At 45.7% G+C, this 26,562-nt stretch overlaps 1 protein-coding gene across 8 annotated transcripts in view; it reads left to right on the top strand.

The window, feature by feature from the left end:
* The window catches only part of CABIN1 (calcineurin binding protein 1), a 1,271,888-nt gene that overhangs the window by 676,646 nt on the left and 568,680 nt on the right, over positions 1–26,562 (top strand). For 6 of the 8 annotated variants that reach the window (XM_078667788.1, XM_078667787.1, XM_078667791.1 and 3 more), the window contains one exon: positions 25,753–25,931. In XM_078667788.1, coding sequence (XP_078523914.1) covers positions 25,753–25,931 — 179 coding nt within the window. The remainder of the gene's footprint in view (positions 1–25,752; positions 25,932–26,562) is intronic. The other 2 variants (XM_078667793.1, XM_078667794.1) reach the window with 1 other exon arrangement.

Here is a 26,562-nt window from a genome sequence, read left to right as displayed (position 1 = left end):
TCTGCGAACTGACTTCTAGGGTTAAGAACTTCCTTTCAGGGCCCTAGTTTTGTGCACCAGTCGTCAGAATCTTGCATAGCTCTGCGCTTCTTGCGTGGAAAGTCGTGTACAGAACTAACGTCAGCCCGCAAGGGTGGCGTCTATGTAGCTACCTGTAGCGTGGGGTTAGTAACAGACCTGAGACCTTTCTTGGGCAAAGCCGGTTTTATTTTCAACAAAGCTCTTCTGCTGCGTGATGTTAGTCTTTCTCTAGCGAAGTGTGCAGGATCCGTGGTGGCAACCCTGTTAGACGCTTTAGGTGCGGGGATTCCTCTTCAGCTTTCGATGGTATGTCCTTTGGTTCCTCCCTCGGACTCTCGGCGTCGTCCAGCCCCAAAAGAGAACTAACAAAGGGAACGCCGTCAGTGCACAGTCAGAGCAGTATACGCCCTTGGGGAAGCCCGGAGTGCAGTGTACACCGCGGAGTAGTGCTTTACAAAAAAGAGGCTAGTGACGGGTTGTGAGGAAAAGGTGTACGGATCACGGGGACAGAAGACAGGGGAAGGGAGTCTGGCACAGGATGAAGGTAGTATCGGGTAGATATACAGGGGGTGGGAAGGTTTGAGGAAAGGTTATGGGTCTGCACATGGGTTATTACCCAGGAGGTTCTTCTCCCCTTCTCCCCACCCAGCTCGCCAAACGTCTCCGTACCTGTGACAGCCACACTCCTCCCTCAGGAGTGTGGCACGGTGCTTCGCAGGGACGTTGGCCTCCTGGCTTCTCTTCTCCGCTCTCCTCACTCCTCCACTCGTTTCACCTCTTCTCACGACCGCCTCTCGTTGCCCACCTCTCTCTTCGCCTTCTTCCTCCGGGGTGACGTTGCACACGGTGTATAGCACTTCCTGCTTTTTGTCCATTCCCGATCCATGGACGTCACATGGGGGTGTAGTTTCGCTATTCTCCTCGAACGCCCACTTAAAGGCACCCTCTCCCTCTTCAAAGTCGTCGTGGAGTAGTGGCTCGGGGTCCCAGGGTTTCTGAAGGGAAGGAGGGAAGGCAGAGTCAGCGGGGCCCGATTCAGCGACCCACCAGTCTGTCTGGGTATGCTCCCTCCCCACCTCGCGACACTCCTCAACCCTTGGATTCTCCCGCTCGGGGAAACAGGAGTCCTGGACAGATCGTCCGCGTTACCGTTCTCCGACCCCTTCCTTTGTCTCACTAAGAAGGCAAAAGGCTGTAGAAACAGAAACCATCGTAAGACCCTAGGATTGTGGGATTTGTTCCTTTGCATCCATTGGAGGGGTGCGTGATCTGAGTATAGCACAAAGGATCGACCTTCCAGATAATATTGTAGTTTATCAATGGCCCATTTCATGGCCAAACATTCTTGTTCCACAGTGGGGTAGTTCCTCTCTCTGGGATGCAACTTCCTACTTATGAAGAGTATTGGGTGTTCGTTCCCATCCTCCCCTTCTTGTGACAGAACGGCACCTATGCCCACATTGGAAGCGTCCGTAGCCAGAGTGAAGGGTTTGCGAAAGTCAGGGGGTATCAGAACCGGACTGGAGGTTATTGTTTCTTTTAATCTTTCGAAGGCCCTTTTTGCCCCTTCCGGAGGGGGTGACATCAGAGTGTTCTTTACGTTCTTTTTCAGGAGATCAGTAAGCGGAGCTGCTGTCTCCGCAAAGTTTACTAGGAATCGCCTATAATACCCGATGAGCCCCAAAAATGCTCTTAATTCCTTTTTGGTGGTGGGGAAGGTGGTATGGGTTATGGCTTTAACCTTTTCTTCTTGGGGGGGGCTATGACTCCCTCTCCCAGCATGAATCCGAGTTACTTCACTTTGGAAAAGGCCGCACAGGATTTTTTTGAGTTTATATGTAACCCTGCGGTCTGAAGAGCGGTTAGGACTCTGGCTATGTGGTCTAGGTGTTCTTTCCACGTGTTGCTAAATATAACAATATCATCCAAGTACACGGATGAGTATTGTGTGTGGGGAGCTAGGAGTTTGTTCATGAGTCTTTGGAACGTTGCCGGGGCCCAGTGGAGGCCGAAGGGCAGAACGGTAAACTCGAACAGCCCATCATCTGTGGCGAAGGCGGTTTTGCGTCTATCCTCTTCTCTTAAGGGGACCTGCCAGTACCCCTTAGTGAGGTCCAGCGTGGTGATATAGCGGGCTTCACCGATTCTCTCTATCAGCTCGTCTACACGAGGTATCGGGAAGACATCAAAGGATGATATGGCGTTGAGGGCCCTGAAGTCCATACAGAATCTGGTCGACCCATCTGGTTTGGGAACCATAACTATAGGCGACGACCAGTTACTACTTGATGGTCGTATCACCCCAAGCCTGAGCATGTCCCTTACTTCCCTTTTTATGTCTTCCCTTCGGGCTGCCGGTATTCTATATGCCTTCTGCTTTACCATCTTTCCCTCCTCAGTCTCTATGCGATGTTCAGCCATGTGTGTTCTACCCGGTGTGTCAGAGAAGAGACCAGAAAAGAGACGTAAAGTACCTAGCAGCTCTTTTCTTTCGGTCTCCGATAGTTCTGGGTTAATGGGCAGGTATTCCAATGTTGAACCCTCTTCTTGAGACGGTAGGCCGAAATGTGTGTCCTTGGGTAAAGGACCGATCCATTTCTTTAGTATGTTGATATGGAAACACTGCTGTCGTGCTGGGGAGATCTGTAGCCTGTATGTGGTTTTACCCAGAGTGTCTATGACCGGATATGGCCCCATCCATTCGCTTTTAAATTTCTGGGCTGATGAGGGGAGTAACACTAGGGCCCAATCTCCCTTTTCCAGGGTTCTCCACCTTTTTCCCTTGTCATAATGATATTTTTGTTTTTGCTGGGACCTCTCCAGGTTGGAGTACGCTAGATCTCTTAACTTCCCCAGTTTGGATCTCAGTTGTTGTGTGTACTCCAACAAGGTCTTTTGGTCGGTACCTTCTTCCCTCTCCCAGGCCTCTTTCATTATCTCCAGGAGAGAACGGGGTTGACGACCATAAAGAAGCTCAAAGGGGGAATACCCTAGGCTACTCTGTACCTGGGCCCTCAGGACATACAGGGCCAAGGCCAACATTCTATCCCATTCTTTATTCTCCAGGGTTAACATCTTTTTTAGGGTAGCTTTGAGCGACCTGTTGTAGCGCTAGACAAGCCTGTCTGTCTGCGGGTGATAGGCCGAGGTGCGAATGTGATGGAGGTCAAGCATGTTACATACCTCTTTCATCCTTTTTGATACAAAGGGCATACCCTGATCCGTCAGGATCTCCCGGGGAAATCCCACCCTCGAAAACAGCTCCACTACCTTCTCGGCTACGTTTTTAGTGGTTAGGGAACTTAGGGCGAAGACTTCTGGGAACCTGGTGTTGTAGTCTACCACTACCAGAGCGTGAGTGTGTCCCCTTGCTGTACGTGGAAGAGGACCTATCAGGACCATCCCCACCCTTTCAAAGGGATTCCCAATCACGGGTATGGGCTGGAGGGGTACCGCAGGAGGTTTGTACATGTTCTTCTTTTGGCACACCTCGCACTGTTTGCAATATACCTCTGCTTCTTTATAGATATCTGGCCAAAAGAAGTGCTTCAGAATATTTTGGGTGGTCTTCTCAGCCCCTGAGTGTCCCGAAAGGCAAGGCCTCCATAAACTGTTCGAGATATATACTCGCCATGATTTCGTCCTTGCTGCGACTTTCGGGCTTCAGCCACTTATCAGCCGCCATCTTAAGGCGTAGAAAGAGAGTCTTGGGATTCTCTCCTGTTAGTCCCTTCTCCTTTCTAAACCTTATTCTGTATGCTTCTGCATCCAGCCCTAAATGATCTAAGATCACATCCTTTATTTCTGCATACCGGGTGGCCCCAGCATGGTTGGCAACCTGGTAAGCTGCTTGTGCTTCCCCAGTTAAGAGAGGAGCCAGAAAGAACGGCCATTTATCTTCCGGCCATCCGCAAGCGTGTGCTGCCCTCTCAAAATTCGTGAGGAACGCGTCAGGGTCTTCCCCTGGTATGCATTTTTGTGATGACACCCCGGCTGAATGGGGGCGCCATACTTCTTCTCTCCAGAGGTGTAGGGGCGGAGGGATTCTGGACGACTTTCTGTAGCCCTTCTAACTGGGCGCTGATTGTATTTTTATACAGAGTCCTATCAGCGTCCGCTGTTGTTATCTGCTGGTTCACAGCCCACTCCAGCTTTTGTTGTCCCTCAATCAGGTGTTGAATTACCTGCTCCATCTCTGTCAACTGGATAGAGGGACTGGATCCCACTTCTGACACCACTTGTAGCGTGGGGTTAGTAACAGACCTGAGACCTTTCTTGGGCAAAGCCGGTTTTATTTTCAACAAAGCTCTTCTGCTGCGTGATGTTAGTCTTTCTCTAGCGAAGTGTGCAGGATCCGTGGTGGCAACCCTGTTAGATGCTTTAGGTGCGGGGATTCCTCTTCAGCTTTCGATGGTATGTCCTTTGGTTCCTCCCTCGGGTTCCTCCCTCGGACTCTCGGCGTCGTCCAGCCCCAAAAGAGAACCAACAAAGGGACCGCCGTCGGTGCACAGTCAGAGCAATATATGCCCTTGGGGAAGCCCGGAGTGCAGTGGACACCGCTGAGTAGTGCTTTACAAAAAAGGGGCTAGTGACGGTTTGTGAGGAAAAGGTGTACGGATTACGGGGACGGAAGACAGGGGAAGGGAGTCGGGCACAGGATGAAGGTAGTATCGGGTAGATATAGAGGGGGTGGGAAGGTTTGAGGAAAGGTTATGGATCTGTACACAGGTTATTTACACGGGAGGTTCTTCCCCCCTTCTCCCCACCCAGGTCGCCAAACGTCTTCGTACCTGTGACAGCCACACTCCTCCCTCGGGAGTGTTACACGGTGCTTCACAGGGACGTTGGCCTCCTGGCTTCTCTTCTCCGCTCTCCTCACTCCTCCGCTCTCCACTTGTTTCACCTCTTCTCACGACCGCCTCTTGTTGCCCACCTCTCTCTTCGCCTTCTTCCTCCGGGGTGACGTTGCACACGGTGTATAGCACTTCTGCTTTTTGTCCATTCCCGATCCATGGATGTCACACGGGGGTGTGGTTTCGCTATCCTCCTCGAACGCCCACTTAAAGGCGCCCTCTCCCTCTACAAAGTCGTTGTGGAGTAGCGGTTCGGGGTCCAAGGGTTCCTGAAAATAAGGAGGGAAGGCAGAGTCAACGGGGCCAGATTCAGCGACCCACCAGTCTGTCTGGGTATGCTCCCTCCCCACCTCGCTACACTACCCCAATATCATCCCGGCGACCACGACGCAGAGGACGAACACGGAGTCGGCCGACGCCACCTTCCAACGCGTAGCGGTACTGCTGACAAAAGTTTTCGGATCCAGTCTGACGACTGGGGGTAATTCTAAGGTAAGAAATCAATAGCTAACCTATGTTTCTTACAGATATATCGTTACCGAAGGTAAGAAACTTGTTCATTAAAAATTACATTGCATACATGATACATATTGAGTATATAGCTTTTAACACAATTGCATCTCCATGCTTGTTAACACCGCATTATTTGTTAAAAAATGATCATTGTCCAACAATTCAGATGTAAATTCCTTAGACGACTGTTGTTTCCTGCCCTATGCATTTCGGGAACCCTCGTCACTTCGTCTTGGGCCAGTCATAACCTGTATTTGCGATAGAACTTCTGATTAGTATCTTTCTAGATCTCATCAAATATACCAGTCTGTTGTGTTTAAAACAGAGCCCCAATCTTGGCTTCATCGGTGTCTCGTATCCCGATGTTCCTTTCTGTTACCCACCCTAAAGACTCCACTTGACTGACCCCATCCGTGCAACGCGTTCTCAACTCCACGCAATATATTGAGAAACAGTTAAGCACACAAATTAACAATAAATAAAAATACATAAAATAAGGAGTGCACCCATATACAAGGCGTTTAATAAAATTCTGGTATGAGCCATTATATTTTGAATGTGCCCTAGGGTAAGCATTGTTAATAATAAAGATTCCTAGTCTTTAATCTAAATTCAATCATGGATAGTTTCTTCCAGCATAATGTCCCTTGAATTGGTATGACACTGAGTTAGTTTGGAGACCTTACGACCGAGATCATAATCGGGCCCTAAGGCCCACGTGTCATCGACTCAGACAGCGACTCCACTGGCACCACAATAAGACTCTCTTCCTAACCTTGAGATTAATTCATCTTGTTCTCGGCCAAGGTTGTGCCTTGATGCCGTTCCACTGCACCGGGCCCCAGTTTCAGTCAGAAATATGCCTTTGTCTCAGAGCTGTTCCCTAGGACTCCTCAAACTTTTCAGTTTGACTAGAGCCAATCAACCTTTGGGGATGAGCATGGTGATGAGAGGGAAGTTCGTTTCCTAGCATTATGAGGCCGACAGTTTTCATGTGTATTAACAAGATGCCAATGGGTTGGGCACTTTCCCATATACTGGGTTGTGTTCTCTCCCTGGACTACCGACCGAAGTGAGTGCCTCCTTCCTGGTGATGAAGAGAGACACGCGGTGGAGGTTTTGGACTTGCAAAGGCTCTCTATGTAAGTCACAACCGATGTTCTAACATAGAAATTACAACCTGGGCAAACTTTATTGGAGCCTTTACTCCAATTTTATGAGGCCTGACTGACACCCTTATAGGCACCTAGTATGAGCTCTGTTCCTGCCCTCCGGTAAAATCACTAAAGAATTGTGGGCCAACTTGGCTCAAACCATCTACCATGGTCAGGGCGCCACTAAGTACACTATTCGCTCTGTGCTGGACACTACCCACAGCTTGCGCAAAGCAGTTTGCTCTAGTGTGGTGCTTTGGATGCATGTTTAGATGAAGTCCACAGCCTTCTCTGGAGACGTGCAAGTCTCTTTACATGCTCTTTCAAGAAAGCTGGGCCATGGCGCATTCCGTAGGCTTTTCTGCCCCCACAAGACTGTATCCTCACCAGTTTCACCACTTTTGAGTTTACTCCAGTATATTGGTATACCACCACCCCATACCCCTAGCCAAGGCCTGACTCCCCCACAGCAGGTTACATTTGTGTCCCCACAAGACTGTATCCTCATAAGTTTAATCTCTTTTGAGGCTACTCCAGAAGATTGGCATTAACACCATCACCTACCCCCAACCAAGTCCCACCTCCTCCACAATGTGTCTGCCTCTTTATTTTGCCTTTACTGGCACATGGCCGCTCTGTAGGAGGCAGTATGAGATACTGCATTCCAGAGTGGCAAAATATAACATTTGACAGTTGGGTCATCCCTTGGAGGAGTACTTGTCCTATTTACTCCAAGAAGTGCAGCTTCTTTGTGCCAAAGGAGCCATAGAGAAGATTCTGGCCCAGGAAACAGGAACTGGTTAGTTTGAGGCATATGAGCGGCAGATTACACACTTTGGCATAGATCGCCACCTAGTGTTGGGTCCGGATGTTTGCACTTGTTTTTGTCCGGAAAAGTCTTTGGAAGTCACGAGATAGGTGACTCCTCCTTTGGATTACACTGCGCATGGGCATCGGCTCCATCCTTAGATTGTTTTTTTCCGCCATTGGGCTCGGATGTGTTTCCTGCGCTCTGATTTGGAGCCGATTCTTCTTTGGTGCGCAATCCTCACCCGAAGTCTTCGATGAACTGGTTATTACGCCTGTTAGTTCCTTGTGTCAAAAGAAGAACCGAGGCCTTGTTCCCAATTTATATCTACACCCTCTGAATGCCTTCTTGCAGGGCAAACTCAAGATGTTCTCCCTGCCACAGGGTCTGTCTGACCTGGATCCAGTTGACTTAATGGTGGCTTTGGAGCTGCAGGACTCTTACTCTCTTGTTCCTGAAGTCCCACAGATGCTATTGCGGTTCAAGGTTGACCAGGAGCATCTTCAATTTGCTGTGCTTTGCTTTGCTTGAGCACCACCACTGCCTCTCGGGTGTTCATGAATGTGATGGCAGTGTTTGCAGCACACCTTTTAACTTTGTGGATGCCAGTTTTCCCATAACTTGACGACTGGCTGTTGAAGGTGGTCTCACCTGAGGCAGCTGTGAACCACCTTCAGGTCTTCAGGTGGCGGTGAGCCTCTTGACATTGTTGGGGTCCATAGTCTATTTGCTGAATTTTTTTAGCACACTCTCCTGTTCATTGGAGTTAACCTGGCTATGGTTCAGTTTCATGCCTTCCCTTCGTAACGACCACGTTGTAAAAGGAACGCGATGTAATGGCAGCATTGTAAACGCTGTTTCCACCCAGACACAAGACTACTCCTGGAAGAACTCCTACTCAATCACCTCGAGCCTAAATGCCTGTTGAACTTCTTTTCTGTGAAAAGAGTACTGATACCACAGCCAAAACCGGAAGCCCCTCCGCGGATCATAATTGCACTGATCCTCAACTTCTGATATTGTGACATAATCCTGCAAACCGCCCGCACGAAGGATGACCTACTCTACGAAAATGCGTTGATTCGTTTCTCTCTGGACGTTACCCTCATGGTCCAACGGCAACGCCACGCCTTCGATGAGGTCAAAAGCCCCTGTTCCCAGCCAAGCTCAGAGTCCTTGACAATGACAAATCCTGGTACTTTGCAACACCTGATGAAGTCTGGAAACCCCCCTCCCACCCCCCCCCGGGGATCCATAACGTAAAGACAGAAACAAACATCTTCTGGAACTGGCCCCCGGTCGTCACCCAGTTGACGGGGGGGGGGGCATGAAAAATCCCCGAACATTATTAAAAAAAAAGGGCAATTGTGCCTTACCTGGAAGGTGAGAGAGGCACCAGAGGACCTTAATAAGTATTTGGGTCTCCTCTGATGGCCGGAACAAGGTACTGAAGTGAGGTCCAGGAATTGGTCACCATTCACTGTTTACTTAACTAACTGAGGCAATGTGGGCAGGAGGGCGACTCTATATACACGAGCTGCGGAGCCAGCCAACCCCAAGGTGTTCATTTGGTTCTTATGGGGCAACTGGCGCTCTGCAAAGTGGGTAAGTGGGTAGTTCTACACCTACAGTTCAGGGTAGCAGGGTGGGGGGCAAATACGAGGGGAAATAGTTTACTAATTACAAGGTTATGTTTGTTGAAAGTTGCATACTATTTACATAATGACCCATCCTTGCAGACAAGACACATCGGGCGGCAGCTAAGGGCCGGGGGGGGGGGGGGGGTTGGGCTTGGTGAAGGGAATGGGAACTCAGACACCATGCACCTGACTACACTGAAAGTGCTGACATGGAACGTGAATGGCCTGGGGGACAAGATTAAGCGGACTATGGTCCTGCAATACTTACGTATTCACTCCCCTGACCTGGTCCTTCTCCAGGAGACGCACTTACGAGGTAACCGCTACTTAGCGTTCAACCGATATGGGTACACTTTAGTGTCTTATGCGGGCTTGATGACACGATCACTGGGGGTGGCGATCTTGGTTAAAAACTCAGTGCCTCTGGTGCAGGGCCGCATCTGGCAGGACCCTCTGGGTAGAATCGTGGCTTTGACTGGGACATGGGAAGGGCAAACCCTCAACTTATGTTCAACATACATCTTGTGAGAAGTTGGCCTGGCATATGCTGTCCACTATTCTAGTGGGCACCTTGCACCAGTCCAAACGACCCTTATTGATGGTAGGTTTAAATGCAACCTATATAGAAAGCTATCCTAGTGATAGGTGTGGAGAGCAGCCTTCAGCCTAAGTCTTGAAGGAATGTAAAGCAGCTTGTTTTACCAGTCTATAATCTCATGAATGATCAAATGAAAAGAGAACCACACCAGGTATATATATAAAATATATGTATTTATTCTAAACACATCCCTCTAGTCTCTCTATGATGCTAGAGGCAAAAGTACATTCAGTAAACTTATTTAGTACACAGTAAATTAGCACAATATACGTTGAGACCTAGGGGCATACCAAACCGTATATTAAGAAAGCGGTATAAGAACCACGACTGTCATAGATACAAGGCCTAGAGCCTTTAGAACCGCTGGGGCCACCAGGAACCACCCAAAGTAGTGACACAGGGGACCCACGGGGGACGCGTGCAGTGTCTAAACGCAGCCGCGAATCACCATTAACTTCTATGGGGAAAGTCGCGGTTGGAATTTTAAATATTAAGGACCCTTAGAAGAGGACTTAGAGCAAACCCCTTTAGAACTAGGCAGTTCTAGAGTCAATACCCACGGAAGCACTGGAGTACTCGAGTTACCTCACCCAGGGTTTCGTCGTCGTTTTCAATGGCGAACTGCTGCAAAGTGCTGCTGGCGACCAAGTCGAACGTGTCCGGGTGGATCCAAGGGTGAATTGGAGATCTGAAGAACCTGAAAGCAGAGGGGACAGAGTCTGGGTCACTAGCCAGTGACCAGGAAGACGATGAGCGGATGCCCACCGATGTCGGGTGCTTTCAGATGAAGAAGGTGAACCTTGACTCTTCAGCCACGAGGACCAGGAGGCGTCGACGACGACCAGAAGCTGGATTCGAGCTGTCCCACGAAGGATGTCGAGTGCTGCGGTGTCGATATCCGGATTAGACCCAACAAGCCTTGGCAACAGCAACCCATTCAGAAAGCAAAGATTGGCTTCGGTGCAGACCAGCAAGGTCTGAGGGACTCACCAGTCGGTGGGGAGTCGGGGCACATCTGGAGAAACGAGGAAAGCCCAAGAAACAGAAGAGTTACCTTCGTGGGGACCCACCAGTCAACTGACCAGGGATCGCGAAGGATCATCGAGCGGAAATGCTAGAATGTATTGCGACTTATATAGCGCACGTATCACCCGAAGGTATCGGGCCCACGGAACACTTATGGAGTGTAGGCCCACAATCTTCGGTGCAAATGGTGCTCGGGGCTTGGACTACAAGTAGCCCAACACACAACATCAGGAAAGCTTGGGAAGTTGATGCACTTACAACTGGCACGGTGTCTAGGAGTTCCAGTTCCACGTCACTAGTGAGGGCCGCGGGTCTCAGCTTTGCTGGGATCTCGTGTCGGCCTCTGAGAAGTCTGGAAGTCCGTGTCCTGAGTAACAAATCCGGCAGGATCCTTTGAAATGCAGACCGGCAAGATGCTTCTTTGGTGCCTGTTTAAACAGGGGAGTCACTCCTTGACCCCAAGGAAGATTCTTCCGTCTTCTAGTTGAGTAGAATGTCGAAGTTCCAGGATATATGTTTAAGTGTTTCTTCCAGGTGTAATCGGAAGTCCTAAGGACTCGGTTCCCATACTTATACTAAGAAAGGGGGTTGGACATACTCTGGGGACCGACCTATGGGAGGGTCAGGGAAGAGGGGTTGTTACACCTATTCCCTTTGTCCAGTTTTGCGCCAGTGCCCCTGCAACCGGTTTGAGCTGGGGTATGCACATGGACACCAAGTGTGCCCCCAGCACTGTCTGAAAAGCATTCTCTGAATGCACCCACCCAGCCCCAATACACTAAAGCATGTCTGGGAGGTGGTTACACCTCCCTGTGACAGGAAACCTATTGTCCAGGCCTCCCCTGCCGGAATTTCGTCCAGCAGCAGGAGGTCAGACTCCTGTCTGTGGCTGCAGCATCCATTTTGTGATGCTGTGGCTTTTTTAAACTATTACTGGTTAGGTTAGTTTGTACATGTCTTCTCCCTCTAGAAGGGTGGAATTCTACCTCCGCCGCCAGGACTGGCGGGGGTAGGATTCCAAAGTCTTTAACATCAAATACGACATGTTTCCATGCAGCCATTGCAAAGTTAGCATTTATCGCGAGGTTATAATGCACTTAAGAGTATATGTCTGGCTGCATGACAAAACAGCCTCAGAGAATAGATTCCGAAAGCTGCAGAGGCGTCCTGCTCATGCATGGGCACCCTCTCACACAAAACCAAGCACTCTGCCTTCAGGATTGATAAGGCCTGCCATAGGAGTGACTTATAAGTTTATATGTGTCAGTGATTTAAAGGTAGATATAGGTAACCTGTATCTTAGTAAGGGGTGCATGCACCACCTTGTCCATGCTGCAGTAGCAGACCTGTGGTGCCATTTTGTAAGGCTTCCCAGGGGTGGCATAATACATGTTTCAGCCCCTGGTAGGCCTCTGGGGTACCTATGCCCCTAGTACCTAAGGTACCATATACTAGGGACTCACAAGAGTAACCCAGTAACCAATCTGTCTGGAGTATATCTAAAGTGCATGCAATCAATTTAGAGAGGAAGCAGCTAGGCTGGATAGCAGGGCCCCAGTCAGACTAAAGTCGAAAAACAGTGAAACACCAGCAAAAAGTGGGGGTAACCATAGTAAGCAGATCCTACACTCCTGCACATCCCACCAAAGCTGCATGCAGAAACCTTCCCTGAGCTAAGCAGAATACTGCTAGACGAGCCTCCGGGAGTGCTCACATTGAGGGTGGACATTAACGCGGTAATGTCACACGAACTGGATAGGACAATGGCTTTGGAACGGGTGGGGGTGGGGGTGGGGGCTTAGTCCCTGCGGGTATTCACAAGGGCACTGGGTTTTTCAGACCTGTGGAGATTGCACAACACGACCAGTAGACAGTACACGCATATTTCCGCTGCACACTACAGCGGGTTACGCTTGGATTATCTCTTCATGCAGTGCATGAATGTGGAACACTCTCAAACAAGGGGGTTTACCTAGACCTCTAATATGAATTCAAACAACTGATTTTTGAACAAGGATAAACATAATTTATTAGTAAATCCCAACAATTATTTTTGTGTCATTTTTCTTTTCAGTCATATATCAAGAACATTTTTAGGCAGAGCAAGAACATCGTCAACTTCACGTGTTGCCATACATTTTTCAACTTACTATACAACAAATTAATATTCTGTACAGTGAAAAACATGAAAAGTGAACATATAATTATACAAAAAATTGTGTTTCAAAATTACAAATGTATGTTTAGAACAAATTACCAAAACAGTGAACAAAAATAATTTTTTCAATCATGCGTGTAGTTTATGTGGGGCGAACAGAGGGAATTTTAGGCTGCTGCCCTGAGCCCTGTTGGAATCAGTTTCAGTTTCATAAAGCTTTATTCGGAGCATAGAAAACATGTCCATAAAAGCACACACAGTAATAAATACAGAACATTTGATCAGTAATAAAAACAAAAACACATAATACATGATTATCCAGAAGGGGATGGAATAAATAATTAAAATAATTAAAAACACATGCTTTTCCTAGCACCAATTGCTTTAAGCAGAAAAGTAGCCGTAAAAAAGCAAATGTCCGGGTGGTGCAAATTAAAAAGCAGTTTCATAGAGTCGTTGATTGTTCTTACTCCAAATCTTTTCAACATGGGCTTTAAGAAAATTTTCCGCAGTTCACCATACAATTGACACGATAAGAGAAAGTGCATAGTGCTTTGCTCAGCATTATTATCACAAGCACAAGGTCCGGATGGGCGCATTTTTACATTGGGACATGCTACTAGATAATGTACTGTTTCCATCCTCATCCTGGTCAGCACAAACTGGTGCGAAACTCTTGTCACCTGTGTCAGGTACGGTTGGAGTCCAATAAAGTCATTCAGACTGTTATACAACATACAGGTAGAGAGATTCGATTCCTCCAAAGCACGTCTCTCTGCACAATAATTCAAGAAGGTGACTTTCAAATTGGACTTAGAAATTTCAGAGGCACAGTATCGATCATTGAACACATTAAACCCAAAAACCTTCTGGAAGCTATCAATCGTATATTTGATCCAGGGGATCTTTAGATGCTGATCCAAAGTAAAGCAATCATTGATGATGGCTCTATTCAGAGAGGTACCATCATTCAGCCATACCGTGCGCCACAATAATAAGGGTCTTAACATGATCATGTCGTTCAAAAATTGGATCCCCATTTCCTTATGTATACCAAGTTATTGGAGGTAGATTTAGGTAAGCACAGGAGCCTTTTCAGAAAAATTTTCTCCTCTACCTGCAGACTCCCGGCTGGTGACACACCCCATATTCCGGCCCCATAAAGGGCCACGGAAAGACATCTGGATTGGAAAATATTTAACATGTCTTTAATACGCCTATTCCCCAACTTCTTGGCAAATACAAATACCCCATTTGCACTCCTCGTCATCTTTGTTTTAACAGCTTTATGTTCTATATCCCAATTACCGTTTTTGGTGAATGTAATCCCCAAGTAGCAAAAGTTATCAACTTTTTGGACCGGTTCACCTTCTATGGAATAATGGGAATTAAGTTTCGTTTTAGATCGTCCTGCCCCACACTCCATAACATAGGTTTTTGTCCTATTGATCACCAGCTTCCTACTCTTGATGAACTGTACAAACCTGTCCATCAAACGTTGAAGACCTAACGGGGTCCTGGACAGCAGCACGGCGTCATCCGCATAGAGTAATACTGGGATGTTAAGATTGTTAACTCTCGGGACGTCCGCCGCAACTGTTTGTAGAACAGAATCCACCTCATTAATAAAGAGTGTGAAGAGCAGGGGTGCTAAAAAACACCCCTGCCTTATTCCCCTTCCGATCCTGAACTTGCTCGTACACTCCCCATTAGTTCCATACCGAACACTGGTACAAAATTTTTCGTACAGGCGGGCCAAGAAGTAAACTATGCCTTCAGGGGCTCCCATTTCAATTAGTTTGGCCCAAAGTATAGCGTGATCTACCATATCAAAAGCGCTGCTAAGGTCAGCGAAACATAAATAAATAGACCCTTTTTTGGCCTGGGTGTATTTCCCTACCAAAAGTTCTAAATTCAAGCATTGCTCAATGGTGCCACGACCCTTCCTAAACCCAAACTGACTGTCGGTTAAGATCCCGTTGGTCTCTGCCCATTCCTCTAATCTGACTAAAAGGACCCGGCTCATGACTTTTACCGATGAATCCAATAAGGATATCGGCCGATAATTTTTTGCGTCACCCCGCTCACCTTTTTTAAAAATGGGAACAATAATTAATTCAGCCCATGTTGACGGTATCTCACAACTAACTGCTGTATTAAAATTTTTTACCAACAATGGGCCCATATCTCCGGGGCGGTCTTGTACACATCTATAGGCACCCCGTCCGGTCCCTGGGCCTTCCCTCCCTTACAGGCTCTAATACTATCCATAACCTCAGATATCGTGATATTTAAGGCAACAATAGGCCAACTATCTCCAGAGGAGATCGGTCCGTTACCAGAGTCAAAAATAATGGAAAAATGTTGAATCCATGATTCCTTACTCACGTTAGACGTTAGCTCCGGAACCTTCTTGTCCTTAAGAAATGGACAATTCACAGTGGCCCAAAACAGTGTACAATTCTTCAGTTCTGCTGCTTGGCTGAGATTATCCCAAGCTTCCTGCTGGAGTTCAGCCTTTCTGCGCTTAAGGGTCATGTTGTAATCCAGCCTAAGTTGGGTCACCAGACCCTTGTCTCTCGGTTTGACTGCTAAGGCCTCTTTGAGGTCTTTCCGGGCGGTAGAACAGGCATGGTCGAACCACCCCCTTTTTTGTCTACAATTGTGCCCAGCTACTCTAGTGAACTTCCTATTGATAATTGCATTAATCCTGCCAAAGTGATCAATACTGTCAGCCATGTTTTCTTCCTGTTCGAGGATCGCCGTGATTTCTATCATACAGCTGTTAATAATAGAGTCAGATGTTATTTCGGCTTTATCCCCTATCCACCTCAACCTAAAACCATTGGGTCTGTGGGGTTCAATATTAACAACAGTACCCGAATCGGAAACGGGGGCAGGTTTCCAGATCATGGCTTCAATAGTTAAGCAGTTATGGTCACTTAGCATAACATCCACCACCTTTAGTTCTGAGCACAAGGGGGTTAGGTTAGAAGACATGCACATAAAATCAATGACAGTATTAGCCCCCCTCCCTTTGAAAGTCGGTAGACTTTCTCCTAAGTCATTCTTTCCATTTTCCAAAATTTCCATATCATAATCTATCAGAAAACTATTCAGAGTTTCTCCATACAGATTATGGGGAAAATGAACATCGGCATCCCCTAAACGATCGTAGACACCACATAACTTCTGAGATGATAAGGGGCAAACTGAAATATTAAAATCCCCCACAAAAATAAATTCATAAACACCATTAAAATTATTCATAATACTACTTAGCGCATTTTCTAAGTCAGTAATTGCTGTGTGCTTAGTGCCATCAAATATATTATTATAAAAATTTATCAAAAGGATATTTCTACCCGCTTCTTGTGCTAGCCATAGAATTTGGGAATGAGCTCCCACTAATACATGCTTTTTCACCAGAATTGGTAACTTGCTCTACCAGAGGGTGATGCCAAGGCAGGAAGTTCATACGATACAAAGCCATCAATACCCTTGACATTTTTGCACCATGTTTCCTGCAAGCAAATAATATCAAATAAACCAATAAATTCTTTCCATCCTAAGATATCTTCCTTGGCCGTCAAGCCTGCAATATTCCAACTGGCGATATAGCAAATTTCACTATTCCTACAATGGCTAACGTTTGGCGGGCCATCACTCAATATGGACAGGTTCTCATCTAAATTAGAAAGCTCAATGTTATATCTAAAATTCTCATCATTTCCTTCAGTAGACATGCAATTTATAAGTACATTACTAACCAATTCATTTTCAAACGTAACTGACTCTCCATTACAATTTTTGTTAACATCCCTCCTGATTCCAGGTCCCTTCTGATGTCAATCATTTTGGTTCAGGAAACTCAAGGACTGGTACCTATTCTGGATTGGGACTTGGTAAACCATCCCATTAGCAGATGAAAAGATGCTATCACAAGTAGGTACAAAGTTGGGGGTGTGTGTTACATATCTGTTCGCTCCGGGGACAGAATTCCACATATACATAGGCGAAACAGGTCTACCATCAAGAAGACCAGGGCTAAAGGTGGGCAACACAGGTCTGTTTCCAATAGATGAAAAATTGACATTAGAGTTAGTAGCCCCCTCCCTACGGTTAGCAGAAGGCATCCTGTTAAGATGGTTATAAAAATAGCCCAATGGTCTTGCAACGACATCTGTCTCTGACTGCGTTATTGCAGCTGCTCTGAGCAGGACCGTCGCAACATGTTGCGGATATTTAAAATTAATAATCACACAATCACCCCCACCATTCTTCCGGGTATTACCAATCCAGTTAACCCTTCTGATAGATATAATTTGATCAGAGTAGCCAACTGGATAACCACAATGACGATTCAACCATGAAATCGTTTCGTTTTTTAAAGAATCCCCGGACTCCTGGATATCTGGGGCCTGGGTTAAAGCCGGGACGTAAGTTAAGACCACAACATAGGGTACACATTCAGGGGGAAGATCTACTGGTCGTCTACATATCCTTACAGATACCCCATCAGTGCCCCCTAAAGCGGCTGGTGTGGCTGACACGACTGGCATCGGCATGATCTTGTCTCTATTTGCTGCTGGTAGTGTTCTTGCATCAGGGTTTAAACCTACAGGCACTACGGCTGCTGACGCAACCGCCGGTATGTGCTGAGGTCGACCCGCGTGCAAACTCCCACCACTCACGACGGACTGTGCGGCCCTGACGCAACATGACAAATGTAAATACCTAGGCATATGGATTAAAAGGACAGCAGAGGAATTCTTAAACCTAAATGTACACTCCCAGCTAGTGAGGCTGAGAGAGGATATAACGCATTGGCGATGCCTACCGATCTCCCTTATGGGCAGAGCAGTGCTATTAAAGATAATGGCCATACCCATGACTACTCTATGCTCTACGGAACACCCTAAACAGGATCCCAGACACCCTTTTCAGGGCCATCGAGGGGGAACAATGCAATCTTCTCTGGGTGGCAAATAACACATAGCACTGCGCAAACTAAAGCACAGGGTTTATGAGGGCGGACTGGCGGTCCCAGACATCTGAAATTATTACCTAGCGGCTGGGTGTTCGCGCCTCAGGCCGAGCTGGTATATAGTGTTTACCGACATCTGATGGGGAATAGAGGTCACCTGGCGGCCCTCTACCGCATGCCACACGGGAGGCCACTACTGGCCCAAACGCATAAGGTAGCACAAGCCTGGCACGTAGCTAATAAGCTAATGGGATGGGACTCGCTACTTACTCAACACACACCACTCTGGGAGAGTGATCCATTGAGTGATGGAGGGCGCCTGCAGGGCTTCCGTAAATGGAGCCAAATCGGCTTGGCCACCCTTGGGGACGTGTGGCAGGCTGGGAAACTACTCCCTATCGAATAACTGCAGACTGAGTACCCATGGCCGACACAGAACGATGCCGCTGCTTCCAATTGACTCACGCCCCTACGCCGCTACATATCAGACGGGGAAACGCTACCCGACTACTCCCCACTAGAGGACTGATTGTTGCTTGACCCTATGATAGAGAAAGCCACATAACTAACTCAGTAACTAACTAAAATAATGAACAACCTTCCCCACCCCCTGGGTTCATTGACAGCAGCTCGGGAATCAGACCTGGGACTAATCAAAGACGATGATTGGCAAGAAGGCATCCAAAGCCCCAGAGAGGTTGCCAAATGGGCAAGATTTAGATTGATCCAACTTAAAGTCCTACACAGATAGTATACTCCTCGAATGCTCCATCACAAACTGGGCAGGTCGGACAAGTATCATTGCATCAGAGGGTGAGGTAGGACGAGCACCTTCTTTCACATTATTTGGGAATGCCCCAGGATCCAAAACTACTGGACTCAAGTGTCTAGAGTGATGTCAGAGGTGTTGGATCTATATATACCCCTGGACGCTCGCTGGCACTCACTAGGCATCACGGGCAAGATCAGGTGGCCCTCACACATCAACACCTGGCTAATACTTGCCTCAGGGGTGGCTAAGTGCAACATAGCAAGGTTATGGGGGTACGGGAACCCTCAAAGCTCACTAGTTGGAAACAAGACCTGGATTGGTGCTGTTTAGCAGCAAAAGCTGTATACCATAGTAGAGGGGCCCCAAAAATGGGACAAAATATGGGGGCCATGGGAAAAGTATGCGTCCTAGACGAATAACGACACGAACCTGGGGGAGAATTTGAGCAACAGTCCAACAACAAACAATTGCCTGGCTGACGACCCTTCCCCAATGTAGGCAATAATGTACCCTTGCTCTGGGAACTGCAGAATGTACCGACTTGTTCTTTTCTTAATATTGATTGTTACGATGGGCTGTTTGTGTGTTTAATAAAAAGAACTTTTAAAAATAAAATCTGCTACGTGCTAGCTAAGAAACCGCCACCTGAAGGATTGAGGGCTTGTTCCACTCGAGCCAATGTTGCTACTACTTCAGTAGCACACGTAGTATCTTTCTTGGGTATCTTGCAGGCTGCGACGTTGGATTCACTGCACTTTCGGCCCTGCATTTTTTTTTGTCTGAGCCATTCCACAGACCCACCTGTGTAGGGGATACTACTTTGGCATCTATTCACAAGGTGATTAATCTGAGGTTAGATTTATTGATCAGGAAAATCATTTACCTGTCTTTGGTAACACTCTTTCTGGACACTTCAATGTTTACTGCCTAACAGCCTATTAACGCAGTTGAGTGGCCTATTTGTTCCTCGTAGTGCTCTGAAGTTTAACAATATAGATCTTAGCATTCAGTAAAGTGGGCAGCACTTTTAGACTGTGGCTTAAATAATGATGGTTGGAACACAGTTGAGGTGGGCGCACCCAAGCCTACTCTTGTACACAGAAGTCAATTGTTCACAGTGCCGCGAGGATTGTGATTGTGGCCCACAAGTTTGATCATGTGTCTCGATGTTTTGAGGATTTCATTGGCTTAGTTTCCTTAAATTCAGCTGTCTAGACTACAGAGCCCTGTGTCTGCATATTAAACAAAGCTGGTGAGCATGTTTAAAATCTCAATAGCATTTCTATGGAGGAACTGTGGGGCAGCATAACTCATATGGTCAAAGAATCCTTTGTTTTTTGGTGCCCATATTTTATCTTCAAAGTCAGTACTTCAAAGCTTGCTAAGGTTTGCCACCTCCTTTTAGATGCATGTCAATGGAGCATCCTTCAGTACATCCAATTTAGAAGGGAGTGAAAAAAGTCTTACTTTCCTTCATTCTGTCAGGCTTGTCTCCTGTTGTTAACTGGCTTTGATAGTGTTCTAAGATGGCCTTATTTCTTATTTAGGGAAGTGTTCTTGGTAAAGTGTTTCGATGCTTTAGGCTGTGTCAGTGATGAATTAAGAAATCCACAAAAAATATAATCGTGTCACTATCCGGAAAAGATTAGTTAATTACTCCGATGTTGGGACATCATAACCTGGTACCAAAAGAGGCGAAAAGCATGTGAATGTTCAGATAAATGTTGGTATTTCAATGGGAACTAAAGTGAAGGAAGTTCAAACAAAGATTGGTAAAGGCAATCCATCTTGATTCGATAAAGTTGAGCGATTAACAAGATATGCTTTGGTCGACCATCTTGAAAGTATAGAATAGATGTTCTCATTGTGATCTATATTTTTTTATCAACTTTTTTATTGAAAAATTGGCATGTTACATCGGCAAGGCAGTGGTAAACAAGTTATCATTATAGATTACACATTGAATGGTTCCTCGTGGTGCACATATTTCAACATATGGGCGACAATATTCATTGTGTAGGGTCAAGTTCCCCATGATCTATATCTTTAACAAAGCGCTTTGCTGATTTTGGCTTGACAATGTAGACAAAGTTTAAAAGCCTTCAGCATTAGTACAGTGAGATAACATCCAGGGCTTCTCAAAAGTCAACATCCGGCAAGCTACCAAGTATAATCGGGATAAAGGGGGATAATGGGGTGAGTCATGGGGAACCAAAGTAAAGAGGTCACTTTGAAACCCAAGATATGCACTACCATGTAGTGCTAAACAAATTATGAAATAAAAAAAGGGAGCTCTGTGATGTCAGCAGTGGAAGTCTACACACTAGCCAATGAAAGAAAAGGGTAAACAAAATGTGCTTCAAGGAAATGACAAACACAGAATAGAGAGAAAAGTCACCAATAAAAAGGAGGGAATTAAGATTGACATGCCCCATCTTTTCTGATAGAAAGCTGCAGATTCCTCACCTTCTGAATATTTCCCCAAGCGTCAAACTGGACCGGAAACTTTTGAGCAGTACTTCTTCGCTTTGTGCCCCCAGCACATCTACAGTTTTCTGGGGCCATCTGCGACTCTGAAGTAGATCCAAAAGTTCCACCAGGCATTGTTTCAACTGTTCTGATCCTTTCTGACGCCCCCTCGTGTGCCTATGGGTACTCACGACCCTCTCATTCTCCCCTTTCTCTGAATTGGACTCTGTCCATTAAAAAGTTCCTAAGTCTAGGAATCTACACACTGGTCGATGTCAATTTGCTGTTGGGACTCTGTGTCTGGGGGCGTGGACAGCCTTGAAAGCAACTGATGTCAGCATGCAGGAGTGCTGCTTATAGTGGTTCCGCACATCATTTCAAGCGCAGAATGGCATCAGAGTGGAGCTGCCGGTGCCTTCTGGTGGTACGGAGGTGCTACCTAAAATTTTCTGGATCCATTCTGATGCATGGGGAAGTATTGAAGGGTGAGCTCTCTGCAGTTAGAAAGATAGTCTGCTGTCTCTTCGGAGTGCCACACTATAATGAGGGGTTGACATAAGAAGTTTAAGGACAAGAAACCACTGCTGAAGGAAATGCACTGATTGTTGGTGAAGCAGCAACTCCAGTTCATGAAGTGGCAATTGATATTTAAGGATTTTCAAGACTAGAGCACAAGTGTTTGTTCTTCAAATTCGGCAGCTAAACCTGAAACCTATTTGAGATTTCTGGTATAGAATCTGACTTGGGTACTGGGATTTTAGGAGGTAAAAGATAGTTTGGAGTTCGAGGGAGAACTAGAACTTGTTTAGTGCTAACCTCTTTATGAATCAACAAAGCGCTGTAACTAGAAGATAGGTAAGGCGTGATCTACAGAAAAGGTGACTAGAGAGGTGGGGTGGCAAAAGTGATGAAGGACTGATTGATTTTAGAAGAACTGGTTGTTGTACCATGCTTTCCTTTAAATTTCTAAGCCTAACTGGCCACAAATATGTTATCAGTTTCATTTTTGCTTGTGGAAGGAAGCCATCCCACTTCCACATTTGCCATTTCTGGCTTTTTCCATGGTCACAGTGCTGCTGATGTTGCAACAGAGGTTACCTGATTGCAATTTGCAGACAGTGCAGTCATGCAGTGTATGGCTGAAGTAGAATGAAAATCCATGTGTGCCCAAACAATGGAGTGAGATTATAGATTTTGATTTACCTGAAATTGAAGGTGGTAGAAAGTTAGTTAATGCAGGCATAGCAGCTCTACTCATATCTGATCCGAAGCCTGGCAGTGGGTCTACAGCTTCGGGCAACTCTCTGTAGCGTACAATGCATGAAGTGGGGCATCAAAATTGCAGATATTTTAGCTGTTCACTTTTTAGCGAACTCAATGTGTATGGCTTGTCATCTTGCTCCGTGCTACAGGGAAGACTTTTAACTTTACATCGGATTCAACTCTATCACTCACTTCCTGTATTGTCGATACAGCTTAATCTTCGCTTTCTCGAGAAGGTAAAGACTCTAATGTCTCCTGACAATCTCAGAACAGTAACCACGTTTTTGTTCATTTTTTGACTGTGGCAATACCGTATTGGCAGGTGTCAAACAATCCCCTTTGGACCCTGTCACGTAGGTGCAGCGAACTCCAGCAAAAATCGTTTGCTCTACAAGAAAATTCAATATCTTCCGGAATCTAAGAATGTTACACTCCCTCTTAGCTGAAGCATGCATCACATTTGAAGTTTGCTGCCTTTCATATGAAGCCATTCACCAAAATAAACAGCCCTACCTGACTGAATTACTAACTATTCCAAATGGTCTGAAAACCTAAGTGCAAACTCCTGTCTGGAAACACTGAGTTTCAAAACTTCCCTAGCCCACAACCAGTTGTTCTCAGGTGCTACACTGATTCAAGTGAATGCTCCACCTTTGGACTTTCAAACTCAACCCACTCTACTTGCTTTGAGCAAACATGAAAAACCCTCTAATGTTACCTCCTCTTTAAACAACGATATTGCTTATGTACTTTTTTTTAGCCATTGATGATATATTTTTCTGCCCACTCCCTTTACTCTAAAGGCCTCGAAAAAGTCAATATTAGTGTTACCAGTATATATATATGTATATATATATATCCCACAACTTGGCTCCGCTTGGTCGACCCCTGGCGCTCTCCCACCGGTGCGTTTTCCTCGGCAGAGCCCTGCCGAATTACAATTCCAAAACACCTTTGCAGGTAATGAAAACGCACTCGAGCGATCTTTTTCCTTTTTCAGTTATTTATTGCACCACAGTTTCTTGCAGTTACCCGGTAACTGCAAGAAACTGTGGTGCAATAAATAACTGAAAAAGGAAAAAGATCGCTCGAGTGCGTTTTCATTACCTGCAAAGGTGTTTTGGAAATATATATATATATATATATATATATATATATATATATATATATATATATATATATATATATATATATAATCTCAAAAGTACCTTCTCCCTTGAACAAGAATAGCGAGGCAACTTTCAGAAAAGAGAAAAACATTTAGCACAGCTCAATGCTGTCTTTGGGTCATGGAGATGATTCGAGAAGTCTTTTTCTCGCTCAAACAAGTCCTAACTGTGATGCACTTGATCCATCAACTGTTTGCAAATTGTTTGACCGTACGCAAACATTTTATTTCACCAAGACAATTTTTCTTCATTATCACATATGAGACCACCTTCAAATAAGTGAGATCATCATGTATGTTGTCCAAAAAACTATTTTTTTTTATTTAATGGACTAAACGTTTGCTCCATTTATAATAAGAATCTAGCCCGCTTATAGAGTACATATGACTCTTTGATTTGCCTCTTAGTTCACTAATAGCATTGTCATCATGGTGGTGACCAGAATGTTTCTCAGTTAATGTTTAATCCCTTCCCCGCTCATGACGAGGTCAGCTCGTCATGAGTTACGACACTCGTACGCTCATGACGAGCTGAGCTCGTCATGTAACGCGGTTTTTAAAAAACGCCGCGCACAGCGGGAAAACCGCTAGCGCGGATGCGGTTAAAAACTTTTACTGTCAATAAATGTATTAATAGTGCACACTATGGTGGCACAATGTCATTACCGAAAACACATTTGTCATTGAAATGGACACAAAATTTCTCACGGTCATGTGGTTTAACTGATTAACCTTTAAAGTGTTGTTGTATGACTGAAGCACACATGGCTAAACCACGCGTGCCTCACCAAAGCAGTTTCAACAACAATTGCTTCTTAACCACGCATTCCTTTACCATGCATGCCTTTACCACATAATTTTGTTGTAAAGGCAGGATTTGTAAAGGAATGCGTAGTTAAAATGCATTTGCCCTAAAACTGCCCCTGCCCCAAAAAGTGCCCTTCCTGAGTCCTAAATCATGGCCCCGAGTCTTAAAAAAACTACCCGTACCATAGCCCCCTCGCCCTGAGCCCTAAAACTACCCCAGCCCTAAAAACTGTTCCCCACACCCCACCCCCATCCTGAGCCCTAAATCTCGGCCCCCATGTCCTAAATACTACTCTGGTCCCAGACCCTTGTACTGAGCCCTAAATCTCAGCCCCAGTCCTAGCCATATAAACTACCCCGAACCCAGCCACCATACCCTGAGCCCTAAACCCGGCCCCTAGCCCGAAAATCGACCCCAACCCCAAAAACCCGCCCCAGACCCACTCACCAGACCACACCCTAGAGCTTCCTCCCATGATTCTTCCTGTTCCTCTTGCCGCCCATCTGCCCATCGCAATCATGCACTGCCTTAACAAAGCATATATGTGGTCAAAGCATATGCGTGTTTCAGGCAAGCGTGGTTTCGATTTCGGGGAAATGGCACGTGTGGCCCAGCCCATCATTGTAAAGGCTGTTTCCCATATAACGTACAAACGATAATGTGTGGAAGTAGGATCTCAGCAAATATTTATCTTTTGCACATCACCAACTAAAGTGTTTGGATTTGTTTTGATCCTATTAAAATCTTTGATTCCATCACACTTCAGAATTGCAAACAATTTCCTCTCCTAACTGCTGATATATTTTTTAATATTTTTGTAGTTCATTTACAATTACCATCTATTTAAATGTTGTGTTCGGAAAAACACATATATGCTGCAGCCTTTCATTTCACACTCCGTGTGCCGCAGCATAATTGTCGGACAGTTCTCTTTACAGAATCCTCACACTTAGAAGCCATAGAAAGAAAAGTAAACGCCAGCCTCTAGGATAAAATAAGCAGCAATTTGTACGAAGACATAATCTGACATTTGACCTCTTTCTTTGAATGTTCAGCATATGTGACAAGATAAAAACAAGATTTAAAGACATCTTTATCGCTCATTTACTTTATGAATGAACAGAACACCTGTAGCTCGCCCTGGTAAAAACTGACTAATCTAGTGAGTGTGCGAGTAGATTTTTCGAGGCCTGCTCTTAGTTTCTTATCTGTACTTGGTTCCATTTTCTTTATAAAGTGCATTAATCTTCATGGGGTACAGCAGTAAGATATAACTTAGTTAAATATATAAAGAAATATGTATCTAACTGAAAGTCCACCATCCAAAAATGTTGTACAGTGTTCTAAGGCATTCCCTTCATAATAGGATGCAGTCTTAGCATTTGTCCCTGTTGGACATTCCCACAGTGGATGCCTTCTGTTACAGGTATGTAACTGCACGTTATGCTTTAGTTAAATATGCCTTTGTTTCTCTCCTTGCCCATGTCTAGCATCCTTTTTCTCCATTCCTGCAGGGACAAGGTGTGTATGATGGATGAAGATTCTCACTCGTCGGCTGGGACCATGCCAGGCCCTGGGACTTCTCTACCTTCATCTTCTGGGCCAGGTCTGACATCTCCACCTTACCGAGCCTCTTCGATTGACCATGATTACGCCAAATGTAAAAAACGCCGTCATCGGCCTACACCGGACGGTACAGTCCCCTGATCTCTCTACTGCCAGCACATGGAGGTGCTCTAATCATTGGGAAAGCGTGTTCTGGTGGTGATTCATCATTTCACTATTGATTGCTCCATGGAGAGATTAATGCATCTGTAGTAACATGGGCTATACTGATGTGCACTAACTGAGGTGTTAATATTCTGCACAACTCACAAAGCTAGCCTCCACCTCCACATATCCAAACGGGACATAATAGTAGTCCAGATACTATAGTGGCCTTTAAGGCGAAAACTTTGTGCACTACTATGTCTATAGTGTTCCACAGGAATCACGGTGCTGTAATGCAAAACGTTTTCAGTTTTGTTTTTTCCATGGTGAACGTTTTTAAAAAGGGCAAAGTTTTGTAGGTAATGTGTAATCTACACAGAAGTTTGATCTGACAGACTTCATTCTCCATGTTCTCTAAGAGATGCAAACATTGCTCTAAGAATTTGGAGAAGTAATGACGAAGTACTGATGTTAAGGATTATGTGACAATGCAATCAATTTCGGATTGTCAGTGTGGAGTATGTGTTGACTAATGCAGTTTAAAGGGGGAAATGTATCTGGGAAAGCTCAGCTGTCCCGTTTGGAGTGAGGCAAGTGCTGACTTTACTTTCCCC

This window comes from Lissotriton helveticus, chromosome 11 (assembly GCF_964261635.1).
Source record: "Lissotriton helveticus chromosome 11, aLisHel1.1, whole genome shotgun sequence".
Taxonomy (NCBI): domain Eukaryota; kingdom Metazoa; phylum Chordata; class Amphibia; order Caudata; family Salamandridae; genus Lissotriton; species Lissotriton helveticus.
The sequence above is the reverse complement of the archived record's forward strand: the minus strand, read 5'-3'. Positions and strand labels throughout refer to the sequence as shown.